Consider the following 25,611-nt stretch of genomic DNA (forward strand, 5'->3'; position numbering starts at 1 on the left):
TGTAAATTAAGACTGTTTCCCTGGGACCATTAGATGGTGAGAATGTGTAATTTTGCATCACAGTCAAACTAACTATTCCTTAGAGATCAAAGTACTAGAGGCTGGGGCCCATTAGCTTGGGGTTCTGCCAGCTGTCTTCCCTAGGTTCCCAGTGCCATTGCTAGAAATGCTAGATGCTCAGCACAACCAAAATGCCCTGCACCTATTAGGCAACCTGTAAGGGAAGTTTAAAAATATGTAATTTTAAATTCAAATATGCATGCTAAAGAGCATTTTACTTTTCTGGCGCATTTAAATATCATGTACAGCAATGCCATCTCTGTCTTTGAACTCACTCACTCTGGCATAATTACAATCCCAGCTATAATGATGCTTTAATGCAAATTTTGTATTTACTGTAGCAGTGTGTGAGTACTTCTGTACAAAAGCCATGTAAATTGCAGCCTTCTCAAGATCTAAGCTTTTATGTTAGGAGCAACAGTGGATAATTATGGAGCTTGTCATGAAGTGCTAAGGTATAGGTCCCCTGGTGGTAACCATCTGAGAGAGTTCAAGTATGGGGAAGAGGAGCCCATTAACACTCCTGTATGGGAGTTGGAGCAGATTTTGTTTTCCCAGGCTTGGGAGGAGAAAGGTAGAGAAAATTTAGAAGAGTGTAAACATAAGAAAGGTGGTATAACTTTAGGAAGAAGAGATGATCTTTGCTTAAAAACTGCCTAAAGTACTTTAAGTGTTTTAAAAATGTGTTGTTAAATTTTTTTTTCTGTTCACAAAAGCTGTACATATTCATTGTAGAAAACACAGGAATTATAAGAAAGTATAAATAAGAATATAAAAATTATGTATATTCTTATCCACCACTCAGAATTAACCTTAACAATTGGGTATATGTCTAAATATGTATATTTTATGTATCTGCATCTATTATAATGTTTATATATGCATATACTTGTGTATATGTAAACGTACATTTATGAATATATTTGTATATACACGTGTGAATGTGGGATCATAGTTATAATTCCAGGTCAATTTCTTTTCTTTCTTTTTTTTCAGTACTGGTGATTGAACCTAGGGGTTCTCTACCACTGAGCTCTATCCTCAGCCCTTTTTAATTTTTATTTTGAGATAGGTTCTTACGGTTCTTACTAAGTTGTACAGGCTGACCTTAAAGTTGGGATCCTGCCTCACCGTCCCACGTGGCTGGGATTACAAACGTGCATGACTAGATCATTTTATTTTGGTGGTATATTTTGAGTATTTTTAAAATATATCCATAACTGTCTTTAATTTAATGAACACAAAACTATTCCATTTTATGAACATCTCCCTAGTGAACATTACCCTACCTCCACTAGTGAACATTTTGGCTGTTTTCAGTTTTATTTCTTGTTTTTTCCTTACAAGCATGTATGGTAAATAGCATAATACAAGTGTGGTCAACTCTAATTAGTTTCTCAGCCTAATCTGAGAAACTATGCTTTAAAGTGCTAGTCTTTTATTGTCTTATTGTGTTGTTGGGCCATCCATTATTAACTTGGATTTTTGAGGCCTAAAAGCCAGAGATTGTGTTCGTAGGAAATGTGCTTGCTGTAAATGGCATTTAATAAGCATCAGGAATGTGTTGTCTCAGCAGGAAAATAACTTGACACATATCTAAGTCCATCTCAAGTATGTTCTCTCTGGTTAAAAACAATAGCTGTTTGTATTAAACTTCCAGGAACTTTGTATCCAGTGCTATCATGGTGACCTGTTGGTATTAGTGAGGTAAATGAAAAAGGAACCACACTACGGCCGGAGGCTGTAGATGTTCACCTGTGTATTCTCCCAGGCACTGAGGACAAGACCCTAAGGTAGAAACTTCCACCTACTGTGTAATTAAGACTCCTGCAACCCGAAATCTTCTCATTGTGAGATTGCCAACAACTGATAATGTGTTAAATAGTGTACATAACACTGGTCCTAGGGGTATTGGCTCTGGGACTTCATCTACCTCTTCCCACATATCACCATTTTTACTCTGGGCAAGTCACTCTCTGGGTCCATCAAATGATCTATCAAACGGGTTCTTCCAAAGGCCTCCATATCTATCAAATGAAAACAATAAACTTGTCTGTGCAACTACATATTTGCAATATATAAAGTACAACAGTGTGAGTTTTAAGTCACTTTTTAAGTGTTATAATAGATTAGAATTCATGACATGGTTAGCATTGAGATGACATCATAGAGTGTAAATGTGGAGAAAAATAGAATACAGCCTTGATGGAGTGTGTGAGTGGGCTGTTGACCATGGAATGTGGTTCCCAAGTCACAGTCTTCTCTGGAACACATTTGCAGGAGTCTGTCATATTTTCATCTTGGCCTACCATCTTTTGGCAGTCTCTTGGCTGGCATACTTACTCTAGTTTAGGACTGATTTGGGAAATTAATGGCACTTGAGGAAATACTCTAGGGTATCAGAACCTCAGGAGTTCCAAAGGGGCTGCCTCAGTGAAAGGGTCTGGGAAAGGTGATCTGGGAGTGGGATTTACACCCACCATACCTTTACTTTAGGCTGGCCTGCCTGCCTTCCTTCCTTCCTTCCTTCCTTCCTTCCTTCCTTCCTTCCTTTTTTTCTTGTGCTGGCAGTTGAACCTAGGACCTCCCACATGCTAGGCAAGCATGCTACAATTGAGCTATATCCCCTGCACATTTTGGGCTCAGAATAATCTTTTGCTTGTACACACATGTTTGAACACCATGCTAGGAACCCAAGACCCAGCGCAGCCAAGTGTTCAGGCTTGCTGGTGTTGCTGCCACCTCTAGAACCCGGCTTCCCAGGACTCAAGCTTTGGTACACTTTAGCAAGGCCTTGGTATCTGTCCCTGGTGATTGATGCCTTCTAGAGAGATCAAGGATGACTTGGGCCAGCTCCAGAGTGAGCTTTGATTTACTCTTTGCATCATTATGTTTCTTCTGTATTATTCTATAAAAAAAAAAAACACAAAAAACTTAGACATCACACCAAAAGTAGGTGAATAGGGTAGACTTCACTTTTCCAAAAAGATTGTACAGGTGTTTTTGTTTTTATGGTTATCATTTAGGTTATATTTTAAGAATAGGGGAAAAAAATCTAATTTTAGGGGTGAACTGTATAGCTGTGGTGTGTAATAATGGTCAGGAGACAAGTAGGATACTAATAAGCCAACAGGTCTACTCCACCTGACCAAGGATGGTCAGCAGGGCCTGCACCTACCTGGGAAGCACTGAACTGAGGACAAGCACATTCCTCTAACCATCTGCTGCTGATTCTTATGGCAACATCTGCTGTCTTGGTAGAGTACCTTTGAGACAGGGGCACCTAAAAATTTCCCTAAAGCATGAATGTTCTAAAGTGCTCTGAAGGTATCAGGTGTTGGTGAACAAAAGCCCAGCACTGAATTACATGGTCTATCCTCACCGTTTTATCCATAGATTGAAAGAAGTTATATTTAGGTTAATTTTCTTCAAGTTTTATCATAGTTTGCTGACAATCAAGAATCAAATAAGATTTTTGAACAATTCTCTAATCTTTATTTGGCCTTATTTCCTTTTCTGTTAAAAGAGAAGATTGGAATGAATATATGTGTATATGTATTTATTTGTGATACACATACACAATATTTATGGCTATATAATATATGACTATGATACTCATATTAATATATTTTCTAATATGCATAATTATTATTTAATGCATATATATTCTAATATTATTTAAAACATTTCTTCTAAGACTGCATAGAAAAATTGCATAGTTCTAGTTTCTTTTTTGTTTTAAAGAATATTTTTTCATCCTGTGTTCTCAGGATTTATATTGACTTTGCATTCTTTGTTGATGACAAATGATATTTTGGGCATCTAAAATATTAAGGGCAAGAGGGTAAGACTGAGACTGGACTCCCACAGATATAAGATGGGAATGCATGCCTAAGGGAAATACAAAGCATGTGCTGGATATGGTCACTTTCTTTATTTCATCAGATTCTGAGGATGAATGTTCCACTTGGAAGGACTTTTAATGGGAAAACAGGTTGTCCTGTTGCCTGGGCCTCCCAGGTACTTTGAAAAGCCATTGAATTCCTTGTTTATATGGAGTAGTAATACATCTCACTTTGTAGTTATTACATCTATAAGCTGGAACAAGTAGGCCTAAAAGCCTGTTTTTGGACATGTTAGAATGTTCTGGAATTCTTTGGTAGTTACAAGTGACCAGTCATTCATTGAATTTAATTATTTAGTTAGTTATGAAAGTTTAAAGCAAGACAAAGGGCACCTCAGAGAAAGAATGTGCCCTGATTCAGTATCTAGTGATACAGATCATCTTAAATAGGCCAAGTACAGTAAATCAAGTAAGTTCTGTAATCAGTTAAAAAAAAATGCTTGCTGGAGATCAGTCTGACATCCTTTGAAATTGAAAGAAAAATAATAAATGAATTGGTTTGTTCACAATTTGGAACTTTTGTGTCATTTTTTTCAGTACGAGATGTGAGTTTTAAATTTATCACTGGTCATTTTATTTGATAGTTTTGATTTTCTAAAGAGAAGGGTCAAATGCAAAATTTTTCTCCTCCTCTGGAGACCAGGTAGACTTTTAATATCAAGAAATGTACCAAAAAAAATGCTTTATCACCACCTGCTTCATCTGTGGTTTTATGGGGCTGCTTTAGTTCATCCCTCTTTTCTTACTGTTGCCATAAATGATGAATGCTCGTATGAGGGGCCTTAACCAGTTTTGCCATGAAAATGTGCTTATCTGACCTTGAATCCTACTTACCATTTCATTTCCTGAAGCTGTGTTTCTTAGCAAATGGCTAATTACAATGTCTAAATTTAAGTTACTATTACTAACATAACTCAATGAACAATTGACACATAGGTTGTGATTTGTTAGCAATTCATGCTTTTCTTTAAAGTATCTGTTAGTAGCCTGTCACAACCTGTGACTTGTAAAACTACAGTAATAGAGCCTAGGACGATTCCAATGATTGGTCACATCTTTAGAAGAAATTACCCTTTTTACTTATAAAACAAATCTTATGTCACAGAATCTCAGGTCAGCAGTCAACTTGTATCTAGACATCAGAACAACAGCCAGACAGGCAGGAGACAGAAGATGGATATCACCCTCCTGTTCTGCATTCCCTGACAGCAGAGAATTAATATCTGTGTCAGCAACTAAAATGTCTGGCGGTTACTTCCCACCAGAAGAAAGATGCTTTTGGAGCTGGACAGAGACATCTATGGCCTTCCAACAGTATTATCTTTCTCTACTAGATTTGAGAAACTATAATTTTTGGTGTTAAACAAGAGATAAATTGGGGTTTCATTTATTAATTTTTAATAATATATGTTTTGGGCAGGGGACCAAATAAACAGAATCAAAGCAATGATCAGCAATACTACAAATGAAAAAAGACTATTGAATACTTTCACAAGTTGTGTGAAAAGTAAAATGGGCATTAATAATGAAAAAAAAATCTGCCCTATATAGTACTCTCTTTTATAAATTTTGAGCAATAAAGGAAAAACACTTTTAAGATCTGAGACTGACTGAACAAAAACAATGAACCTGATTACTTATAAAAGTATAAAATACATGCTGGGCTGTTTTCCCTTCTACTGCTAGGTAATGCTGGTGTGACAAACGACTCCATACATGGGAGGACATATGAAATTACTTTCCATCTATCTTTCCTGAAAAACGCACATAAAAGACACACCTTATGACTTAGAAGAGTACAGATTATCATTTGCTAATAATAATGTAGATTTAGAATTCATAGTTAGTCTAAGATGAGCAATAAAAGTGTGGCAGACATATATGTTCTAAGTTCCTTGATTTTAGGGAGTGAGGGAAGAAACAAGAATTGTATTGTAATCCTTTTGAACTTATTAAGTAAAATATGCATTCATATTCACATGCATGTATTTGTGGTTTTCAAACATTTTAAGATAATTACTTACTAGAATAAAAAGCAATGCTGTCACAGAAGAACATAAAAAGAAATGCCAGTATAGCATAGGGTAAGAAAAATATCAACTTACTACACTTTGAAATACAAATGTTAACATTTAGTAGAACTGTAGAAAAATTATTTGCTTTAAACTATGGGGCTTTATCCCAAGAATGCTGATCAGTTTAATATTATATATACTATTAATACATCATGGCCATGGGTCAAATGTTCATCTGAATAGATGGTGAAAAAGTACTTGATAAAATTAAACATTCATTTATACTAAAATTCTTTAGGATATGAGAACAAATGGAGAATTTCATTATGTACTAAGAGGTCTAATTTAGACTAATGGTCATTATCTTACTTTAGTAAAACACTAGAAACATTCTTTCAAAATCTGTCTTTATTAATATCTAAATTTATTCTAGAAGGTCTTTGCAGTTGAGAAACACAAACAGAAACAAAATGTATTATTCAAAGATGTTAAAATTTATTATATTCATTTGCTATAAATAACCTAGAAAATCCAGGAGAATTCAGTCAATAAATTAATAATGAATGAAGTAGATTGTGTTCAAGATGGATATGTAGAAATTAATATTGTTGCATATTACCAACTATGGCCAATTGGAAATGAATGTGGAAGAAAGGAATGAATTCAAGACTACTCTTTTTCCATATCCTTCTTCTACCACATCCCCAAAGGGGCAGAAATTTTCAAGCTTTGAAGTAGCTAGAAGACTTAAAAGAGATTGCTATGAAAAAAAAAAAAGTTTATTTGAAAACTAAACTATTTTGAATAATGGAAAGACATGTTCATTGAAGACAAAACTAAATATTATTTTATTTCCAGCCACAATTTTCATGAATGCAAGTGTGTGTGTGTGTGTTTTCATGTGTGCATACCTCTCTCTTCTTCATTGCAAACACCAAATGCAGTCTGTTCAGTTTAAGCAGAGGAACAATTGGATAGCTCACGAGACTTTCAGGAGTACCAGAGCGTGAGCTTTAGAAGCTAAGTAGCCTACCAAACCACCCAGATGGCAACATGGCACTATGGAGAGCAACCCCTTGCTATTGCTGCTGCAGACCTCGGATTCCAGAGAAACTGGCACTGATGCTCCTCAAGAGGATGTCACTCCCACTCCTCTTGCCACTCAAATCATCTGCATACTGTCTTCTTTCAAGCCAATAATGAATTTAGACCTAACTGGACAAAGCAAAGCCCATCTTCTAACTTCAGGGAAAGCCAGAAGAGTGGGTAATGGCATCAACCACAGGGAGGTTGGACTCATGATATGGGAAACTCGTCTTAAAGAAGGAGGCTGCCTGGGAGATACTGGGTGACCATAAAGATGACAAGTGCTTATTATTGTGGTAACTTGTTGTGATGACTCCAGAGGTCATCTAGAAAATTTGAATAGATACAACTAGCTAAGTACATTCAGTGAGTTGAACTTGACCTACCTGATATTAATATGTATGATGGAGTGACAGTTGTCCAAGGAGTTTTCACATATAAAATAAAAATTTACAGGGATCAATGATGATTTAAGTAAACATCACAAATCATTGAGGAAGAAATAGCCAATTTTCCCAATATTATTTGTTTATTAAATGATCTATATGAAAAATGTTTAAAATAAGCTTCCTACATATTACATACTAAAATGAGGTTTATAAAGCTTTTAATTTACCTGTATAAATTTAACCCCCAAAAGTAAAATTATCATATAGATGATTAGGCATGCTGCCACACATCTGTAATTCCAGTGACTGGGGAGGCTGAGGCAGGAGGATTGCAAGTTTGAGGCCATCCTCCACACCTTAGGCCCCAAGCAACTTAGTGAGACCCTGTCTCAAAATAAAAAATAGAGTTGGAGAGGTGGCACAGTGGTAGAACCTGGGTTCAATCCCCAGTACCCCACCCCCTGCAAAAAGTAGTTGAATATTTAATATATTTAGAATGGAGAAATAACTTCTGAGAATGAAAAAGTGGGAAAAGTAACTGAAAGGAAAAGATTATGAATACGTATGTATTAAGAGTTTATTAAAAATGCCATATATAAAATTAAAACACTAACAACTGAGGAAATATCAGCAACAAATAAAATGGGCATCAGATTAGTATTGTTAGTTATAAGGAACTCTAAATGAATGTGTGGAAAAAAAATCCCCAATGCCCCAGTAAATAAACAGGCAAAGGACAGGAACAGACAGCTCCCAAAAGAGGAAATAGAAATGACAAGTAAACAGATGAAAAGTTCAGCCTCTCACTAATCAAATAGATGCAAAGCAAAATGATGAGATGCCAGTTTTCTCTTGATTTGCAAATATTAAAAAGCAAACATGGCACTGTTCATTTCTGGTGATGGTATAGTGAGATGTTTTCATACATTAATGTAAATTTACAGTAGTTTCAGAGAGCATCTCGATACTTTGAAGCAAGCGCCTCAAAATTAGTTCATATCACTTAAACTATTATTTGCACCTCATGAAACATAATTTAAAGAACCAATAGTGAAAGTACTTCGAAATATATATTTCAGGATGTTAATTGCATCATTATTTATAATAAATATTTATAATAATGCATCATTGGAAAAACCCTAAGCATTAAAGAGTAAGAAGAATGATGGTGAAATTGTAGTCCATCTGTACAATGAAATCATTTTGTTAGCTATTAAAAATCATCCCTTTGGGGCTAGGGGCTTTGCTTAGTGGAAAAACATGTATTTAACATGTGTGAAGCCCTAGATTAAATCCCCAACACCAGAAAATAAAACAAATAATCATTATAATTTTGAAAAATAATTAATGGTATTTAGAAAATTTAAGTTCAGCCTAATTATAAAAAGCAGGACCCCAAATTAAATATAGTTTATAATCTAATTTTAAAATGTTTGTATATATACATACATACTGTCAAAAATAGGCTAAAGAAAGCTATGAAAATATGTTAATAAGATTAACATTTCATTTTTATAATTTATTTTTCAAGTCCTCTACCATACTCGTGTTACATTACAATCAGGTTTTTAAAAGTTGTTTTAAAAAGTGAGCAGTTCCTTTTCTAAGGGTTTTAAATGTTTCAGCAAAAAAATCCCATGTGCATATTGCTTCTGCCCTTACCATCTGCCTCCAGTTTAAAGCAGTTAATACAGTTTTATGTGTAGCATTTTCCAGTATTTGGAGCAATACTAAAGTTATCCCCTCAGTTCAATTTAGCCATAGTCAGCCCCATGGTGGTGATGGGCATATGCTGCTGTCTTCTACCTCACATCTACCTGAAACTGTGGCTGCTAGAGGGTAGAGGAGTTCAGTGAAGGTTGTAGTGTTTTATTTATTTATTTTTATTTTTTTTATTTTTTTTGGTCACATCTACTATTTTTTTCCAGGGGAAAATCTAAATGAATTGCTCTTGGAAAACATTGCAAAGCTATTTAAAGGAATATTTTCCTTTTTTTTTAGTAAAAATGTAATTAAAAATGCCATGCATACATATGCTCTGTATGTGTTGAAATATCACATTCATTTATACATTTATATAATTCATTTATACAATTAACATGTTAATAAAAATTGAATATTTTAATGTTATAAATACAGTTATCAAGCTCATAAATCCTCTAAACTGTAGGAGAAAGGTAGAAATTTTATGTTTCAGTTGCAGAGTAACATGAAGTTACTGAACTAATCACTCATGTAAGGAATTATTTCACCCATATTTTACTAGATAGTACATTTTAATAGGGGGTTTTAAAATCATATTGTGAAATTTAAACTATTATGACATTTGAAAATCTTATTTTTTAAATTATAGATTAATAATCAAATGTACATGTTTTTCATTATCTTTTATCATATGTCTTGAAAGAACGGAGTCAACACTTCCTACTCTAGTACCCTTGGGAAACTAATTCAGATCTAACATTGCTCAAGATTGATGATATTCTCAGGCTTGACACCATCCTGTGCTGATGACGGTGGGAGCCCCATCATCATCTCCCAGTGGCCAATGAGTTCTTCGTTTAGAAAAAAAATTACTCATCCTGAGCACCCTGCAGGATTTGACCCAGGAACTCTTCTTCCTGCTTCTTGATGTTTCTTCTCCCTTGTTTCCTAAAATACTTGCTTCTGTATTTCTGTCTTTGTTGGCACCTTTTGTTTCCTCTTTTTTTTTTGGTACTAGGAATTAACTCAGGGATGCTGTATCAGTAAAGCATCCCCAGATTGATTGATTGATTGATTTGGCAGGGTCTTGCTACGTTGCTTAGGGTCTTGCTAAATTACTGACTCTAGCCTTGAACTTGCAATCTTCCTGCCTCAACATTTGAGCTGCTGGCATTACAGCTGTGCATCACTGTGCCTGGCTTCCTTATCCATTTTAACTGTTGGAATCCCTTGAGTTGCAAGCTCTGTTATTTTTTACTTGTAATGTGCACTCTCTAATCCAGGGTGATGTGTGCTGATTTTCCCCTCAAATTTACCTTGGGCCTGTATACTTCTCCTCAACACAGAAGTGTGTTTCTGTTTACTGACACTCTCTCCATCTGTGTCCCACAGCACTGTGAGTCCAGCTGTTGTCCAACACCTAATTCATCATCAGCAGTTCTGTTTGTTTTCTCTATGATTAGCAGCATCATCTGCCTGGTGACCCAAATGGAATCCTCAGCATTATCTTTGGTTACAAACCCCTCCTATTTTGCTGGCCCCTCTCCCCCAGTGCCAAAGCCAGTGGTTCAGGACTTATGCAAGAAGTGGGAAACTGGGCTTCTTTCTGCATGCTTTCCCTTCTTCTGCCACACCTCTATCAAATCTCTCCTCAAAAAAAAAGTGACCTTTATTATTGTCTTCCAAGATAAAACATTCTATGGTTCATCATACCAAGTATCATGGTTCCCAAAATGCTCTCCAGAATAGCAGCAGCAGCAGCAGGCTAGTAAAAAATGCAAACTCTCAGGCTCCAGTGCAGACTTAGGAGTGAAGTCACTAATGTGGCCGTGCCCAGCAGTATGTGGGTAACAAATCCCCAGGTTGAATCTGCTGCACTCTACAGCAGGAGAATATCTGCACTATTCTAAACCCTAATTGCACATTAGAATCACCTGTGGAGCTTAAACAATACATAGACCAATTAAATCAGAAATCTCAAATGTCTAGCCTGGTGTCACTATATATCATTTAAAATACTCTCCCTACCCCAGGATTTAGATGCATACATAGTAAGGGCAAAACAGCTAAAATTGTTCAACTGTTTAAAAATTTTATATATGTATTTATTTTATTTATATTATGTATGTATTATGTAATACATATTTTTATACATGCAATAGAAATATTATATATTTGAAGCAGAATCTTTTTTTTCTTGGTACTGGGGATTGAACTCAGGGACCCTTAACCACTGAGCCACATCCCCAGTCCTTTTTTGTGTGTTTTATTTAGAGACAGGGTCTTGCTGAGTTACTTAGGGCCTCACTAAGTTTCTAAGGCTGGCTTTGAACTTGCAATCTTCCTGCCTCAGTCTCCCAAGTTGCTGCGATTACAAGCATGTGCCACCATGCCCAGCTTTGAAGCAGAATCCAGAGTAGTGTTTCTGAAACTTGAATGCATGCTGGAATCACCTGGGAAGCCTCAAAAATGACTGATGATGCCCCTTCTATTCTGATTTAATTGGTTTGCTGTATGGCTTTGGCTCTGGGGTTTTCTGAATTCCCTAGCTATTTATAGGTTGTTTTAATGTGAAGTCAAGGTTAAGATTGTTGTTCAAAAGCTCAGATTCTGAAACTCTAATGTGCCCAAGAACCACCTGGCGTACTGGATAAAAATAGGAGCGACATCCAGGTGAAGAATCCCCTGGACTATTACCTGTAAGGACATTTGCAGCTGGCCCCCAACTGTTGCAGTTGATCTCCACCCATCTGTGCCCCTCACCATTCACTGCCCCGCCTTGGTGTTCTCTAACTTCACCTCCATGGCTTCAAGTCACATTCTTTAAATGTGTCTTGTTTAAGTCATTAGGGGAACTTCAAATTTTTTCAAGCTGATAAATAGTCTTAAGTCAAAAAATTGACCATTTTGGAAAGTGGCAAATTGGGCTGCTACCTTACTTCTTTATACACATAAACCCTACATTGCTACACATACACACACCCATACACACAAAACTCACATGTTTTTTCAAAGAAACCATAAAAGTACTAGAAGACAACATGGATACATTCAGAAAGTAATTTGCAAGTAAAGAAGACCTTTCTGAATAAGGTACAAAACATAACAGCCATAAAGGAAAATGGTTGGTAAGTTTAATAAAAAACTTTTCCACAGAAAAGTTACAATAAATGACATAAAATAAACAAATTGGGAAAAAAAACATCTGCAATGTATTGACATAATTGCCTCAATATCAAAAATATTAACAAGAAAATTCACTGGAATATGTGTGAACCAGGTAGTTTGTATAAAAAGAAACACAAAAGGTCAGTGTTTTAAACTTGTCCAACTTCACTCAAAATCATCTTACAAAATCTTACGTGAAGCCTGGCATGGTAGCACATGCATGTAATTCTGGCTATTCAGGATGCTGAAGTGGGAAAATCACAGTTTGAGGCCAGCCTTGGAAACTTGATGAGACCTGTCTCAAAATACAAGGAATTGGGGTTGTGGCTCAGTGGTAGAGTGCTTGCCTGTGTGAGGCACTGGGTTCAATCCCTAGTACTGCAAAAAGTTAAAAAATAAATAGATAAAACATGTGAGATGAGAGATGTGTTAATTGACTGTGGGTAATCATTTCATAACATTTTTATGTCAAAAATCATTGTACACTTTAAATATATATACAATTTAGGTAATTATATCTCAGGAAAGCTGAAAATAAAGAGATGTGTATCAAATAATGTGATGCCATCTGTCAAATCACCAAAATCTGGGGAAAAAATTAGTATTTTCTAGGTTGAAGGGAGATATCATCCTATATGCCACTAGCCAGAATGTAATCTAGTGTCGTGTGTTGGGAGAACAATTTGGCTATAGAGATCAAAGTAAAAAATGTACCCATGCTGTTAACAAACAGTTATACTTCTAGGAACATACCTCTTGGATATAATCACATACATATTCAGAATATACACATTAAATCATTAAAACAATAATGTCAGTATAAATACACATTAATAAGATTAAATTATGGTGCATTCTCTATTAGAATGTCATTTGGTGCTAATGGATGGTGGAGATTTAGGTGGAACTAATTTTAAAAATTTCTGATAAGTAATTAAGAAAAAACAAGTATAGAATTTTATATGTTGTCTAAATATAGAGCCTCATATGTGTCACAATAGTATTTGGAAGCATTATATATGAAATACATGCTGGCGTGTAGATGTGTGTTTCTGGGCAAGTACATAACCCTTCACAAAGAAGTTACATCCGAATAATAGAAGAATGAATGGAGGCTCAAAGTTTAGAATAGAGCGTGACACAAAAGTGTTTGAATGAGGGGCTGGAAGTGTAGGTCATTGGTAGAGCATGTGCTTAGCATGCACAGGGCCCTGGGTTCAATACCCTGCACATACATGTTTTAACAAATAAGAAAACCAAAGGTTAAGAGAGATTTTTATTTTTTATTATATACCTACTTGGATTGTTTGAATTTTCTTTTCCATGTACATATAATTGTTTTTATAGTAAAAAATCAAAGTATAGGCTTCTTCTTCGAGGAGCACAGAGGCCCATTGTGATCTGTTGGGTCTGTCTTCTCTGCCTGGTGTGTGAGATCCTCATGGTCAGGGGATGATCTGCTTCATCCTTCTTTCATCAAGGCTGCGAAAGGTCTGCCATACGGTAGCCAGAAAGGAAGAAAATGCAGCAGTACTTTCCTTTGTATTACCTACAGTACAGGGATACCTCACCTGACACCCACAGTCATAGGCTGTATCTGATTCCTGGAGTATTTAGAATACAAAGCTCTGGCTTACACACTCTCTTGGGAATTGTCAGTGTCCCCCTTCATTCATTGTCACCATAACATCACTTGAAAAAAAGCCTCAGCTATCATTTGTCTTTGACTCTGGACCCCAGAGAGTATTCATCATATATTGACTTTTGATAAATGCTGCCAAATAATTTAGAATCCCCATATATGCACCTAGTGTTTCACTCGAAAAAGACCTTAAAGACCCTATCATGCTCTTGAAGAGTAATCACAACTGTTTTCTCTACCTCCATATACCCCCAAATATCTGAAGGATTTGATGTGAACTCCATAAGATAATGTTTCTCCAAAGATTGACATTTGTGCATACAGAATTTCAGAATTGTGTGTGGTTTGAAACAAGATTCCCTCACCACACTCATGAGTTACTTGGGGATTATTTACTAAAACTGTCATGGACAAGGCACATAGAGAACATAATCAGAATGGAGACCTGGATGGACACAACCTTGTGTATGTATATTTTCGGCAAAAAGGAATGATTACAGATATTAAAGTAATTGATCTTAATTTTGCTTCTGATAATTACTTGTTGAATTGAGTCTCAATGCCTTGATTTTAACTTACCTGATAGTTTTAAATGTTCTAGTATTGCATGGATCCAATCATAGGCATTCTGCCTATTAAGAAATGAAAGCATGAAATGCACAAATCTAAGTTAAATATTTTATTCATGTATTGTTATGTACTGATTATAATGAAAACTGATTTGAACAGACAGATGATTAAAGTTGATAGTGAAACTGTAAGCAAGATTATGGCTAATGAATGTTTTCCTGTCTGTGTTATGCTTTTAAAGAAATTTCAAATATTAACCAAGAAACATACTGAGATACACAGTTTAGCTTGGGGGTATGGTGGATGTTCCCATTGTAGAGGAAGGGAGAAATTGTGGAGATGACTGAGTTCAGAAGAAAGCAACAATAGGACTTATGTGTAGGAAGTTTTGTACAATAGTATCCCTTTTTCATCCCAGGTTTTTGTTTTCCATGGTTTTGGTTATCTATGTTCAACTTCAGTCCAAAAATATTAAATGGAAATTCATGAAGTAACAATTTATATGTTTTAAATCAATGTTCTGAATAACATGATGAAATCTCCATCTGTCCTGCTCCAACCTGCTAAAGATATGGACCACCCCATTGTTGAGCATATCCACATTGTATATGCTACCTGTATTCACACTGTATATACAGCCACCTATTAGGCACTTAGTGACCATCTCATATTTTAGATTGTCTATGGTGTCACAATGCTTGTGTTTAAAGCTTATCTTCCTTAACAATAGCCCCAAACACTGGAGTAGTGATGCCAGCAATCCAGATAAGCCAAAGAAAAGCCATAAAGACTTTTTGTTAAGTGAAAAGATGAAAGTTCTCTACTTAATAAGGAAAAAAAATATATGCTGCTGAGATAAAAGTTATTGGGAATCTCTTATTGTGCCTAATTTATAAAGTAAACTTTATCATGAGTTATATATGTATAGGAAAAAAGTATGTGTGTGTAGGTTTTGTTACTATTTGTGGCTACAGGCATTCACTGGGGGTCTTGGAATGATTGTCCCTTATTTATGGGGAATGCTATACCTTGATATAACCCCAGAGGATACCTGTGGTCAGGTGTGATTTTGTAGTGTTGGCGTGGTAGGATATTATTTGTTTGAGTTGATGGTAAAGGAAATTCAGAATACTAAAATGTGTGTGAGACGGCAGGGAAATGTATAAAAGGGACATTAAGCTTGTGTGCCTGAGACAAGGAGTATGGGAAATCGAGTTTAGGAAGAAATGGGCAAGCAAAAGAAAATTCCAAGATTTCATTATTAAGAACTATAAGGGGCAAGTGCAAGTTCAGGATATGATTTACAGGACACAAGGAGGTTCTAACACTGTGGTTCTCAACTCTGCCCAGTAATGTCCCTTCCTTTAAAGGGTTCAGGCAGAGACTGAACTTAAGCATTTTTATAGCTGCCCAGTTGATTTTCACTCAGTCTAAGTTGAGAACTGTTTTTGATCTAAGAGAATGTAAGGAAAGAGTGTGAGAAACATATAAGAGGAGAAAGAGCCTCAGAGCCAGGGATTTCCAAGATCTCCTGCATGGTTTGTGGGAGCTGAACCTCAGAATTCTAATTGGTCAGATTCTTGGCTCATTACTTATTATTTCATTATGAAGCAGTAGGGATTGAATGTCTTTGATTATTTTAAGCCTGAACAGGTTTCTGGATTTAGAAACTGAAAAATGATTATTTAAAGGAAAACCCCCCTCATATATAGCTTGTTTCTTTCGGATAAATTTCCTTTATTCCAGAGGCCAAAGGAGCATTTACAATTTAAATGGGACCACCTTAAATTTAGTATTTACTTTTTAACTAAGGAGTTGACAGGAAGAGATTTATAATGGAAAATACCTTTAGATTACATTTAGGAAGTCATATGGATAATGCAGCATTTCATTTAAATTCTTCCTCCCTGGAATGGAATTATTCAGCAATTGAAGCAGTCTAAGAAGAACCAATTTCCTGATAACATCCCCCACTCTTCTAGGTAAAAAGGGAAATTCTTTGTATCTAATTATGTTAAGGAATTGAAATCCCGTTGTGTAAAATAGAAAAAAAAATAATAACATCTACAAGTTGTTACATTCTTTAACTATTCAGGTTCAGAGACTAATTAATGATCTGAGAGTAATAGAATGAATCAAGTTTCATATAATCACATGCAACTTAGGAAGATCTGTTATAGTGGCCGTGTTCCTACCTCCCCTTCCCTGACCTTACAGTGCTGTGCTACTCAGTAACTTTCAACAAAGGGTAAAAGTAATCTCTCGTCTGCTGCTGGGAAAATGAATTACTGTAGATGGGAGGAAAACATACAACTAAAAATCAACTTTCTTCATTACTCCTGACATTCACCAGTCTTTACTCAGGATCACCTTGAGATGTGACATCAATTCAGAGTAATAAGGAAGGGTCAATGAAAAGCTAAAACATTCTCAAGAACCCATTATAACACATCTCCAAGGGATTCGTGTCAGTGCCACTGCATTTCAATACAGTACACAAATTCCAGGGGAATGGCTTCATGAAACTGAGACAATAGACATCCGTGAGAGTCTCACGACACAGAAATTGACCCTTTAGTGTTTGTCTCTCCCACTTCCTACGTGTTTTCCATCATATAACCTCATCAGTCATTCCTTAGAAAGCATTACAGGTACGCTTATTAGGCTCTTGTGAAACAATACATTTTATGTATGCTATTATGATTGAAAGGTTGTTTTTAAGTCATTTTGATATATTTAAGAGCTTTGGTTTAGGAAAATTTCTTTTTTCACATGAGTAAAGATTCAGAATTGGTTTTGCAAGATGAGTCTGAAGTTGGTGATATGCATATCTGCTTCTGTCAGCAGATTTTTAGCTCTTTGCATCTTGCTCACCTATTTAATCTCTTCTAGCCAGTAACTCAAAGCTCTATGAGTAAATAACTTAATTCTTAATTATTGCATTAGGAAAAAAAAAAAACAATGTGTTTCTAGTTTACTATGCAACAGGGACTAGGTTAGGCACTGAGAACTCAAAATACACTTTTTGTGTATCTACACATGTAACCAGGGTTTATTCCTTATTGGCATTTAGAATTGTAAATTAGTGAGAAGAGAGAAATGGAATATAATATGCATATCATTATATGCCATTCACTTTTACCTGTGGTGACAGGAGACAGAAAAATTGAAATTATTATTCAAACTTTAATATTTAGCCTACAAAAATCTTCTTCCCTACAAATCTTTCCTAGCACTATTGCCATTCAGTTCATTAGGCACTAAACACTTTGAAGTGGGGAAAATAAAACATTATTTGCTCTAAAATATAAATAGAAAACTACAGAATTTTTAAGTGTTTAGGTAATATAAATATTACCTATGAGAACTGCAACTAAATGTAATGTTATTATATAAAATTGTAATAATGTGGAATGTGAGCACCTTAATTAATTAATTAATGGTACTGGGGACTGAACCCAGGGCATTTAAACACTGAGTCACATTCCTAGCCCTTTTTATTTATTTATATATTTTTTTGACACCATCTTACTAAGTTAGGGCCTCAATAAGTTGCTGAGGCTGGCTTTGAACTTGTGAGCTACCTTGCCTCAGCCTCCTGAGCTGCTGGGATTACAGCAATATGTCTGGCAATATGAGAACATTTTAATGTATTTAAAAATATTTGAGATGGAGCCCCCTAAGACAGACAGACTGCAACCTATTGAGATATCAAATTTTGCTCTTTTCTCACACCCCCAAACCAAACCCCAGTCTTCTCCTCCTCCTTTAATGTTACCATCTGTCCATTCACTTAGTCCTAAAATCTAGAAGCCTTCTTTGTTTGCTCCCTGCTCCATTCCACTCAGTCCATTTTTTAGCAAATTCTTTTGGCTCTACTGCCCAAATGTCCCTGAGATTTGCAGCCACCCCCTCCAAACCATCATCTTCTCTCCTTTGTATATGCCTATGGATTCCTAAGTAATCTTCCTGCTTCTTCCATTCTTGCCTGCTTATGGCCCATTGACCACAGAATAACCAGATGGGTCTTTATCATCTCATTCCCCTCCATAAAGGTTTAATAGATATTTGTTGACTGCATAAGTCAAGTAGGGAGTAATGGTGCTGGATATAGAAGTATCGGTAAGACAGAAACAGGAAAAACCAAGTGATTCAGAGAATCCACATTATAAGAAAGCCTTGATCCATTGTGTATAATTCTCTCTTTACCTGAAAACCCAATCGTATTAGTCTACTTTTATTCATTGGCCTGCTGTGAACACTTCACACAGGGACAGTGTCATTGACAGCCAATCAAGGATTTTCTTTGGCTACTCAGAGTCTAAACAGCTGCCCAGGTTTAATTAATATTCTACAATTATATTTGGAGTGGAGCCAGTTTTTGAGACAGGTGTCTAAGTGAAAAGATGTCTGGCTCTCTTTACACGTCACCTGTCTGGGTTCATTGGGATAGACTCAAGCATGATTTGAACCATGATTCTACAAAGCTCGTTCACTTTGAGGTTTCTGTGCAAGAGTTTCAGTAGCCTTGGCTGGGGATGTGGCTCAAGTGGTGGCATGCTCACCTAGCATGCGTGAGGCACTGGGTTCAAGTCTCAGCACCACATTAAGAAAAAACACAAAATAAAGATATTGTGTCCGCCTAGAACTAAAAAATAAATATTAAAAAAAATAGTTTCAATAGCCTCTTCATCTGCTGGCATTCATTTTGCAGGGAGATCCTAGGTTTGATTAAGTTTGCTCTTAAGGATTTTGAACAGTGGCCATATGCTGCTGAGGATCTCCTACAAAACAGTAAGAAACACTACTCTGATTGTTATCGTATGAAATGTCACAATTAATTTAAGAGGCTTACCAAGTAATGACAACAAGGGTTCAAATGGGGGCTTACTGTTTGATCCACCAGGAGTTTCAAATGGTAATTATCATTATTCTTGGATTCCCTCAGTCCTGATAGAAACTCAAGGCATCAGAAACTGTCTCATCCACAGACAGCTATTAAAAGCACATTAATAATCTATAGTGAGTAGAGCATATGCCTTTTAAAAAGATTTGTAGCTTGCTTCACTGTGGCAAAGACACGGGACTTCTCCAACCTAATTACAAAGCAATCAAACAATTTAATTAATCTGGAAATCACTTTCTTAACAATAACTGCCTCTGAAATGAGGCACCCTGTGTAGCACCATTAGGTAGAATATGGTTTTGATACACTGTTGTGTATTAGCCATGCTGTTGCCCATGGGGATCATGAAGTTAATTACTTAAGTAATACCTGACCACTACTAAAGCTTACTTTACCAGGTCAGAAACATCAACTGTGATACCAGCAGTCTATAAAGTATCCTAGCACTTAAACATCCAAGAGCCAGCAAATCCCCGGAGCAGCAGGATTTGAGTTATAAGCAAGTGCTGCACATATGGGCAGAGAATTAACTGGCACCAGTTTTCATTTGAGAGTCTCTCAGGTATTGCTTTGCAGATGGGTGGATGAATTCAGAGAGCAGTGCTGTGAGGAGTGAAGGTCATGTATAGGACTCTGTTTTCAATCTGTCTTGCTCTCATCCTGGGGAAGCGCTGCACATGTATGCAACTGTCAGGCCCTCATCTCTGCATTAACAATATAGATGGTATGCTTTATAATTTTATCTGTTCTGTTAGCAGCATTTTGATCATTGTATAACAAAACAGTGTCACTAAATCTTCAGAGACCAAGCAGAAATCAATTTCTATTTCAAATAAGAACAGACTTCATAGATTGACTTCTGTGTGTCTATTCTGCTAGTCTTATAATTTCTCCCTAAGAAGAATGGAATTTTTTGTTACATGTGGTACAGAAGTCTACAAAAGTCTCATTTACCCTTTTCCTCTTTTACCACCACAACTTTGCTTTCTCTAGATTCCAGATTGTTGGGTTTGTCATTCTGTTCTCTCAGTCCACTGCATTGGAGATGCCACTCACTTGTAGTATATATTCTTTTTTCATCACTGATTTCTAATCCATCACCAATCACACTTGGTCTGCCCACCACAATATTCTTTCTCTTTGCCTGGTCTGCCTGATCTATCTTCTTCTCTTCTGATGCTCCTTTGTCTACCCCACTCATGCCAGGTGAAAACCTGTGTCACCTCTCCCTTGCATTCAAACATCTCTTAAGTCACCCCACTAGTTCCTGCATAAACACAGCTTAAATCTTATTCACTTTACCAGTATGAATTTTCTTCATCCAGTAACCCTGTCTCTTTTATCTCCCTACTGTTTAGGTTGCTTGTGACCTCCCAGAAATCCCCTTCTCTTTCTCGCCTTATCTAAAACTTGCCGAACTGCTCTTAAATTGAGCTATAGTCTCTTGTCCATAAGGAATTATCAGGTACTCTAGTCCACATCATTCTCATCATTTTCTGTACTATCCATGACTCTGCAGAGTCTTGATAATGTAATCATGCACTTCATAGCATTATTTCCCCTTCATTCTACCCAACTCCATTTCGCAGCAAATCCTATTGACTGTACTACCAAAACATTGACAGTGGACTCATAAGATTTCATCACCTGGTGATGTGGATACCCCCTCATGTGTTTAAGTACATCCTGTAATGTTCACAGGATGATGAAATTGCCTAGCAACACATCTCGGAACATGTCTAGTCCTTAAGCAACACATGCCTCTGTGTATGCTATGAATATTTTCATTTCAGCTTAGCTTTTCAATCCTGAGAAAAAGAGTGATCTGTATTATTAAGATCATACAGATAGGTCTGCAACCTTGAAGTTGAAGATGTGGGAATTTGGGGTTGGTTCTACAGCAGTAGTAGAATTAGATATGTATGTAACATTTATATAATGGGGAAGACACTACAAATTTAGATTTTATAGCAATGAATTGGAAACCAAGGATTTCTCCATAGTGAGGGAGGTTTTTCAGATCATATACAATATATAGGTGTAGACATTAGGCCTAAAAATCTTTGATAGAAAATTATTCCTCTGCAATGAGAGAAAACTTTGCAAAACATACATAGAGGAAGATAACTTTCCTTATGTTTGGCTTTTGATGTCTTTTAGATGGATATGTGGATAGAGCTAAAGCTAATGAAATATACCTGATAATGCTTTGGTTATTAGAAGTGAATTCAGAAAAAAGATTATAGATGGATAATATAGAAAATATAATTAATGGGTTAAATTATGTAATTGGTTGATTGATTGATTGATTTTTAAATTTTTTTATTAGTTGCTCAAAACATTACAATGATTTTGACATATCATACATTTGATTCAAATGGGGTACGTAATCTTATTTTTCCACGTGTACAGATTGCAGGATCACATTGGTTATACAGCCACATTTATACATAGGGCCATACTAGTGTCTATTGTATTCTACTACCCTTCCTATACCCCCCTCCCTATTTATTTTTAAATAAGAAAAGTTAAATAGTAGCGAAATTTTTTTTAAAAAGTAGATAAGAGGAAAAGATTCAATCAATACACGAGGAAAGGAAGCCCAAGATGTTAAGGCAAAATCAGAACATGAGAGATGGTTAATGATGGCCATCTTTTCTTTTTCCTCCTCCTCTTTTTTTTTTTTTAATTGTGCTTCATTTATATCCATCTCTCTGCCCATCCATCTTCAATGGGATGGGTTACCATGTACTGTAAAATGTTACATGGTTTTCTGGGAACCACTGACTAAAAATCTCTAAAAGTAAAAAAGATTATAAATTAATTCCTTGTTTCTTCTTTCTCCAGATTTGTAAAAATATTTAATGAGCTCTCTAATTGATTACATTCAAATCTCCAGAGATAGTGGTGTTTTCTTTACAAAGAACACAAGCTAAGAATTTGCAGCTAGTTTTTCTTGGTCTTATATTTCATTCTAAGTGAATGAGATAGCCAGGTCTGTTCTCAAAATATCTTGGCTTCAAACAAGTAGTAGTTTTGTTACTCCTAACAATTTACTGGTAATTTGCTCTATATGGTGTATGAGGAAAGTGAATATTTCTCTCAAATAAAAAAAAATCTATTCAAAGATTTCTGGAATTAGACTATTCCCCATAGGAAGCAAAACTTTTTAGCTATCTTGAAATTATTGAGATCTTTTATGGAATATAAAGAGTAAAAAGCTAAGTTAAGGGGGGAGGAATGAAAGCTATTGAGAGGAGTCAAAATAACTTAATTTAGCAATGTAGCTTAATGGACAAAATGAATCCTGGATTAATAGATGGCAAAAGCAAAATCCATTTCTCCAAGGGTCCAAGGAACACCAGATGCAAAGACATAATAAATTTTATTGCAGTAGGGGGAAAAATGTTTCTTGATTCTCTATCCATAAAGAAATGGGCATCTCAGCACTTCCCCCATTGAATAGCTTTGATTGTAGTATCTGTCATAAAGTTAATGGCATCTGTTGAAGACATCACTATAAAATTTGCAACCCTAAGTTAATTGAAAAATTTCAGTAGAGATGCAGCTAGTCCAGAAGTCCTCAAGGTAACCATAAACTTAGCCTCCTTTATGTGTTAGTCTATTCTTTCTGCACACTGGTAATAGGTTGTTTTCCTTTACAGTCAGGTACTGACTTTAATGTGAAATCTTGTGTTCCTTACACCTAATTACAATTTTCGTTTTACTAAGAAACCAGTGCTGTGGCAACTGGGCTTTTGCTGATGGGGGATGGAACATATTTCCAGATTTATCAGTCATTTTTCAAGAATATACAGGCTAACTTTGTAGCCTTTCCTCACCTCCTCACTGAAATCAACTCTAGTCCCAGGCGGTCCTCAGTCAGTTCCACCAATCTAATTAAACATGCAGAGAGAAACAGGGTGGTCTGGAGTATCCTGAACTTGCCCTCGCCAGCTGCCTGCCAAGCTTTCTCAATGATCAGTAGCAGGTTGAGTGGGCTAATAGAGAAAGTAACAAGCCCCAAAGGAGCTGCCCTCCTTCTAGTGAGCAATCAGTGCTCTCCTCTGCCTCCAAAAGACTTGGGAAGATACGTGCTGCCAGTCTCTGTGTGGCTATGGCTTTTAGAGACCACCTGGCCAGTCATGCTCCAGCTGCTTAGGAGCAGAGAGATTGCTAAAGAAAATATTGACAAGGAATAATCCTGCTGGACCCCTCTAGCGATGCTAGGATTGATCTGGGTCATTTTAGAAATATATCCAGGGGGCTGGATTCTTCCTAGTATTTTATAACTAAGCCTGACACACACACATTTCAAACGTGCACTTTGAGCATTTGCTTTCAAGAACTCAGACATTTTACTAAGGTGGTCTCCCCAAATAGAAGTACCTCCAAATTGAAACATGTACCTGCCCATTCTGCTCTTTGAAATGTTAGCATCTAGAGGGTTACAACCCAGACATTTAGATATTCACTAGTCTATAGAGCCAAAATCTTTAGATTATTAAATGTGTTAAAGACTGCAGTTGGTGATATGGGTGACTATGTGTATTCATTTATCTTGCACACATGGAAAGCTCTGCTGGAACTCAGGTACTGCTCCTCCAAAATGTACTCCAGGTAAAAACCAAAAGTATATTATAAGGGGAAAGCACATTTTACAAAAATGTAAAGGAACTTATTACTAAGGAAAGAAGATTCTACATGTGGATAATGGTGCAAAAAACAAAATCTTGTAAAGTTTTCTCTTTTCTCTCTCTCTAGGAAATAGCCCTCAAGATAGTCCAAGAAATTTCTCCCCCAGTGCCTCAGCCCATTTTTCATTTGCACGGAGGTAAGAACTTCTTGTGAGTGATACATGTAATATGGAGAATTCCATTTCCAGTCCCCCCCCCCTCCTGCTCTTGAGGTCCCGCTGGTTGTCACATAAGGCCTTACTGATGAATTCCACCTTACTTTGGAATTTGAAGTCCCTCTTTTGGTCCTTCATCAAATGGAGATATCCCAGTGAGGGCAGGAAATTATACTTTCTCTCTTTTCTTTCATCCCTAGTACATGCCTTGTACATGATTGGTGGTCAACAGGTTATTCCTGAATTATCTGAGCTTAAATTATAGAGGTTTCACTAATCTGTGTCATAGTGCAACTTTTTTTGTTGTCCATATTGAATAGTTTTTCTAAAAATGGCTTTCTTGGGATCACAAAGTGTAAGCTCTGAGATGCTTCTATATTTGGGAGCATTAAGCCAGCAGTGTAGTAATCCCCCCTGAGGGAAAAAATAAACATATGTGGATCATAGGGGGTTTTGTGTTCTCTTGTGATCATGTTTATAATGGGACGTGGGATATTAAAGAGATACATCTCCTTTTGAACAGTGAGTCAAGAGGAAGTATTATTGTTCTGAAGGATCTAATATTCAGCCTTTGCAGGGATCGTCTTCTACAATGGTATAACCCTGTCAGAGGAGTATACTCAGCCATGTCCTCCTATTCTACAGGTGCAATCAATGTACTTCACCCTGTTAAATTCACATACTTAACTTGGACAGTTAAGTTCTTCCTCTGTCCAGGAAGAACACAGTGAAAGAAAAATGCCCCTTGAGTCTGGTCTCTGAATGTTCAGGATAAATTTGGTTTATTATCTGAATGTCTTAGATATTTGCTGAAATTTCCTCAGATTCCTGGGTATCTTCTGAAGGGGATTAAAGTAGCACTTAATAAATTCATATAAGTAAATTAAAAACTGCATTTGTTCCTACCTATATTACTAATCAGCAAAACTTACAATATGCTCACTGCTCTTTGTCAGCATGTGATACATTTTCTATTGAAGAATCCAGAGGAAAGGATATGTTTGCAGCATTATCTGAATTCTGTATAATTAAGATTTCATTAAGCCTCAAGCTAAAAAGAAATGTTTGTTCTTTCATTAGTTTAGTCATTTCCCATCATATGTTAAATGTCTATATGTTTCCCCATGTGGGGATGATATAAGAATAATTAAGACATCATCTCAGCTGGTCACAGTGGCTCACTCCTATAATCCCAGTGACTTTGGAGGCTAAGGCAAGAGAATTGCAAGTTACTGGCCAGTCTGGGCAAACATACTGAAACTCCTTCTCCATCTAAAAAAAACAAAAGCAACAACAAACAAACAAAACCCCACAA

The 25,611-nt window shown here is 36.3% G+C and overlaps 1 protein-coding gene across 17 annotated transcripts in view; it reads left to right on the plus strand.

The window, feature by feature from the left end:
* Mast4 (microtubule associated serine/threonine kinase family member 4) overlaps nt 1-25,611 on the plus strand; it is a 565,691-nt gene that overhangs the window by 464,473 nt on the left and 75,607 nt on the right. For all 17 annotated transcript variants that reach the window (XM_058583078.1, XM_058583079.1, XM_046456189.2 and 14 more), the window contains one exon: nt 24,209-24,278. In XM_058583078.1, the coding sequence (XP_058439061.1) occupies nt 24,209-24,278 (70 nt within the window). The remainder of the gene's footprint in view (nt 1-24,208; nt 24,279-25,611) is intronic.

The sequence above is a fragment of the Marmota monax genome, unplaced genomic scaffold (assembly GCF_021218885.2).
Source record: "Marmota monax isolate L192 unplaced genomic scaffold, Marmota_monax_Labrador192_F-V1.1 WCK01_AAM20220418_F8-fsc00130, whole genome shotgun sequence".
Lineage (NCBI taxonomy): Eukaryota > Metazoa > Chordata > Mammalia > Rodentia > Sciuridae > Marmota > Marmota monax.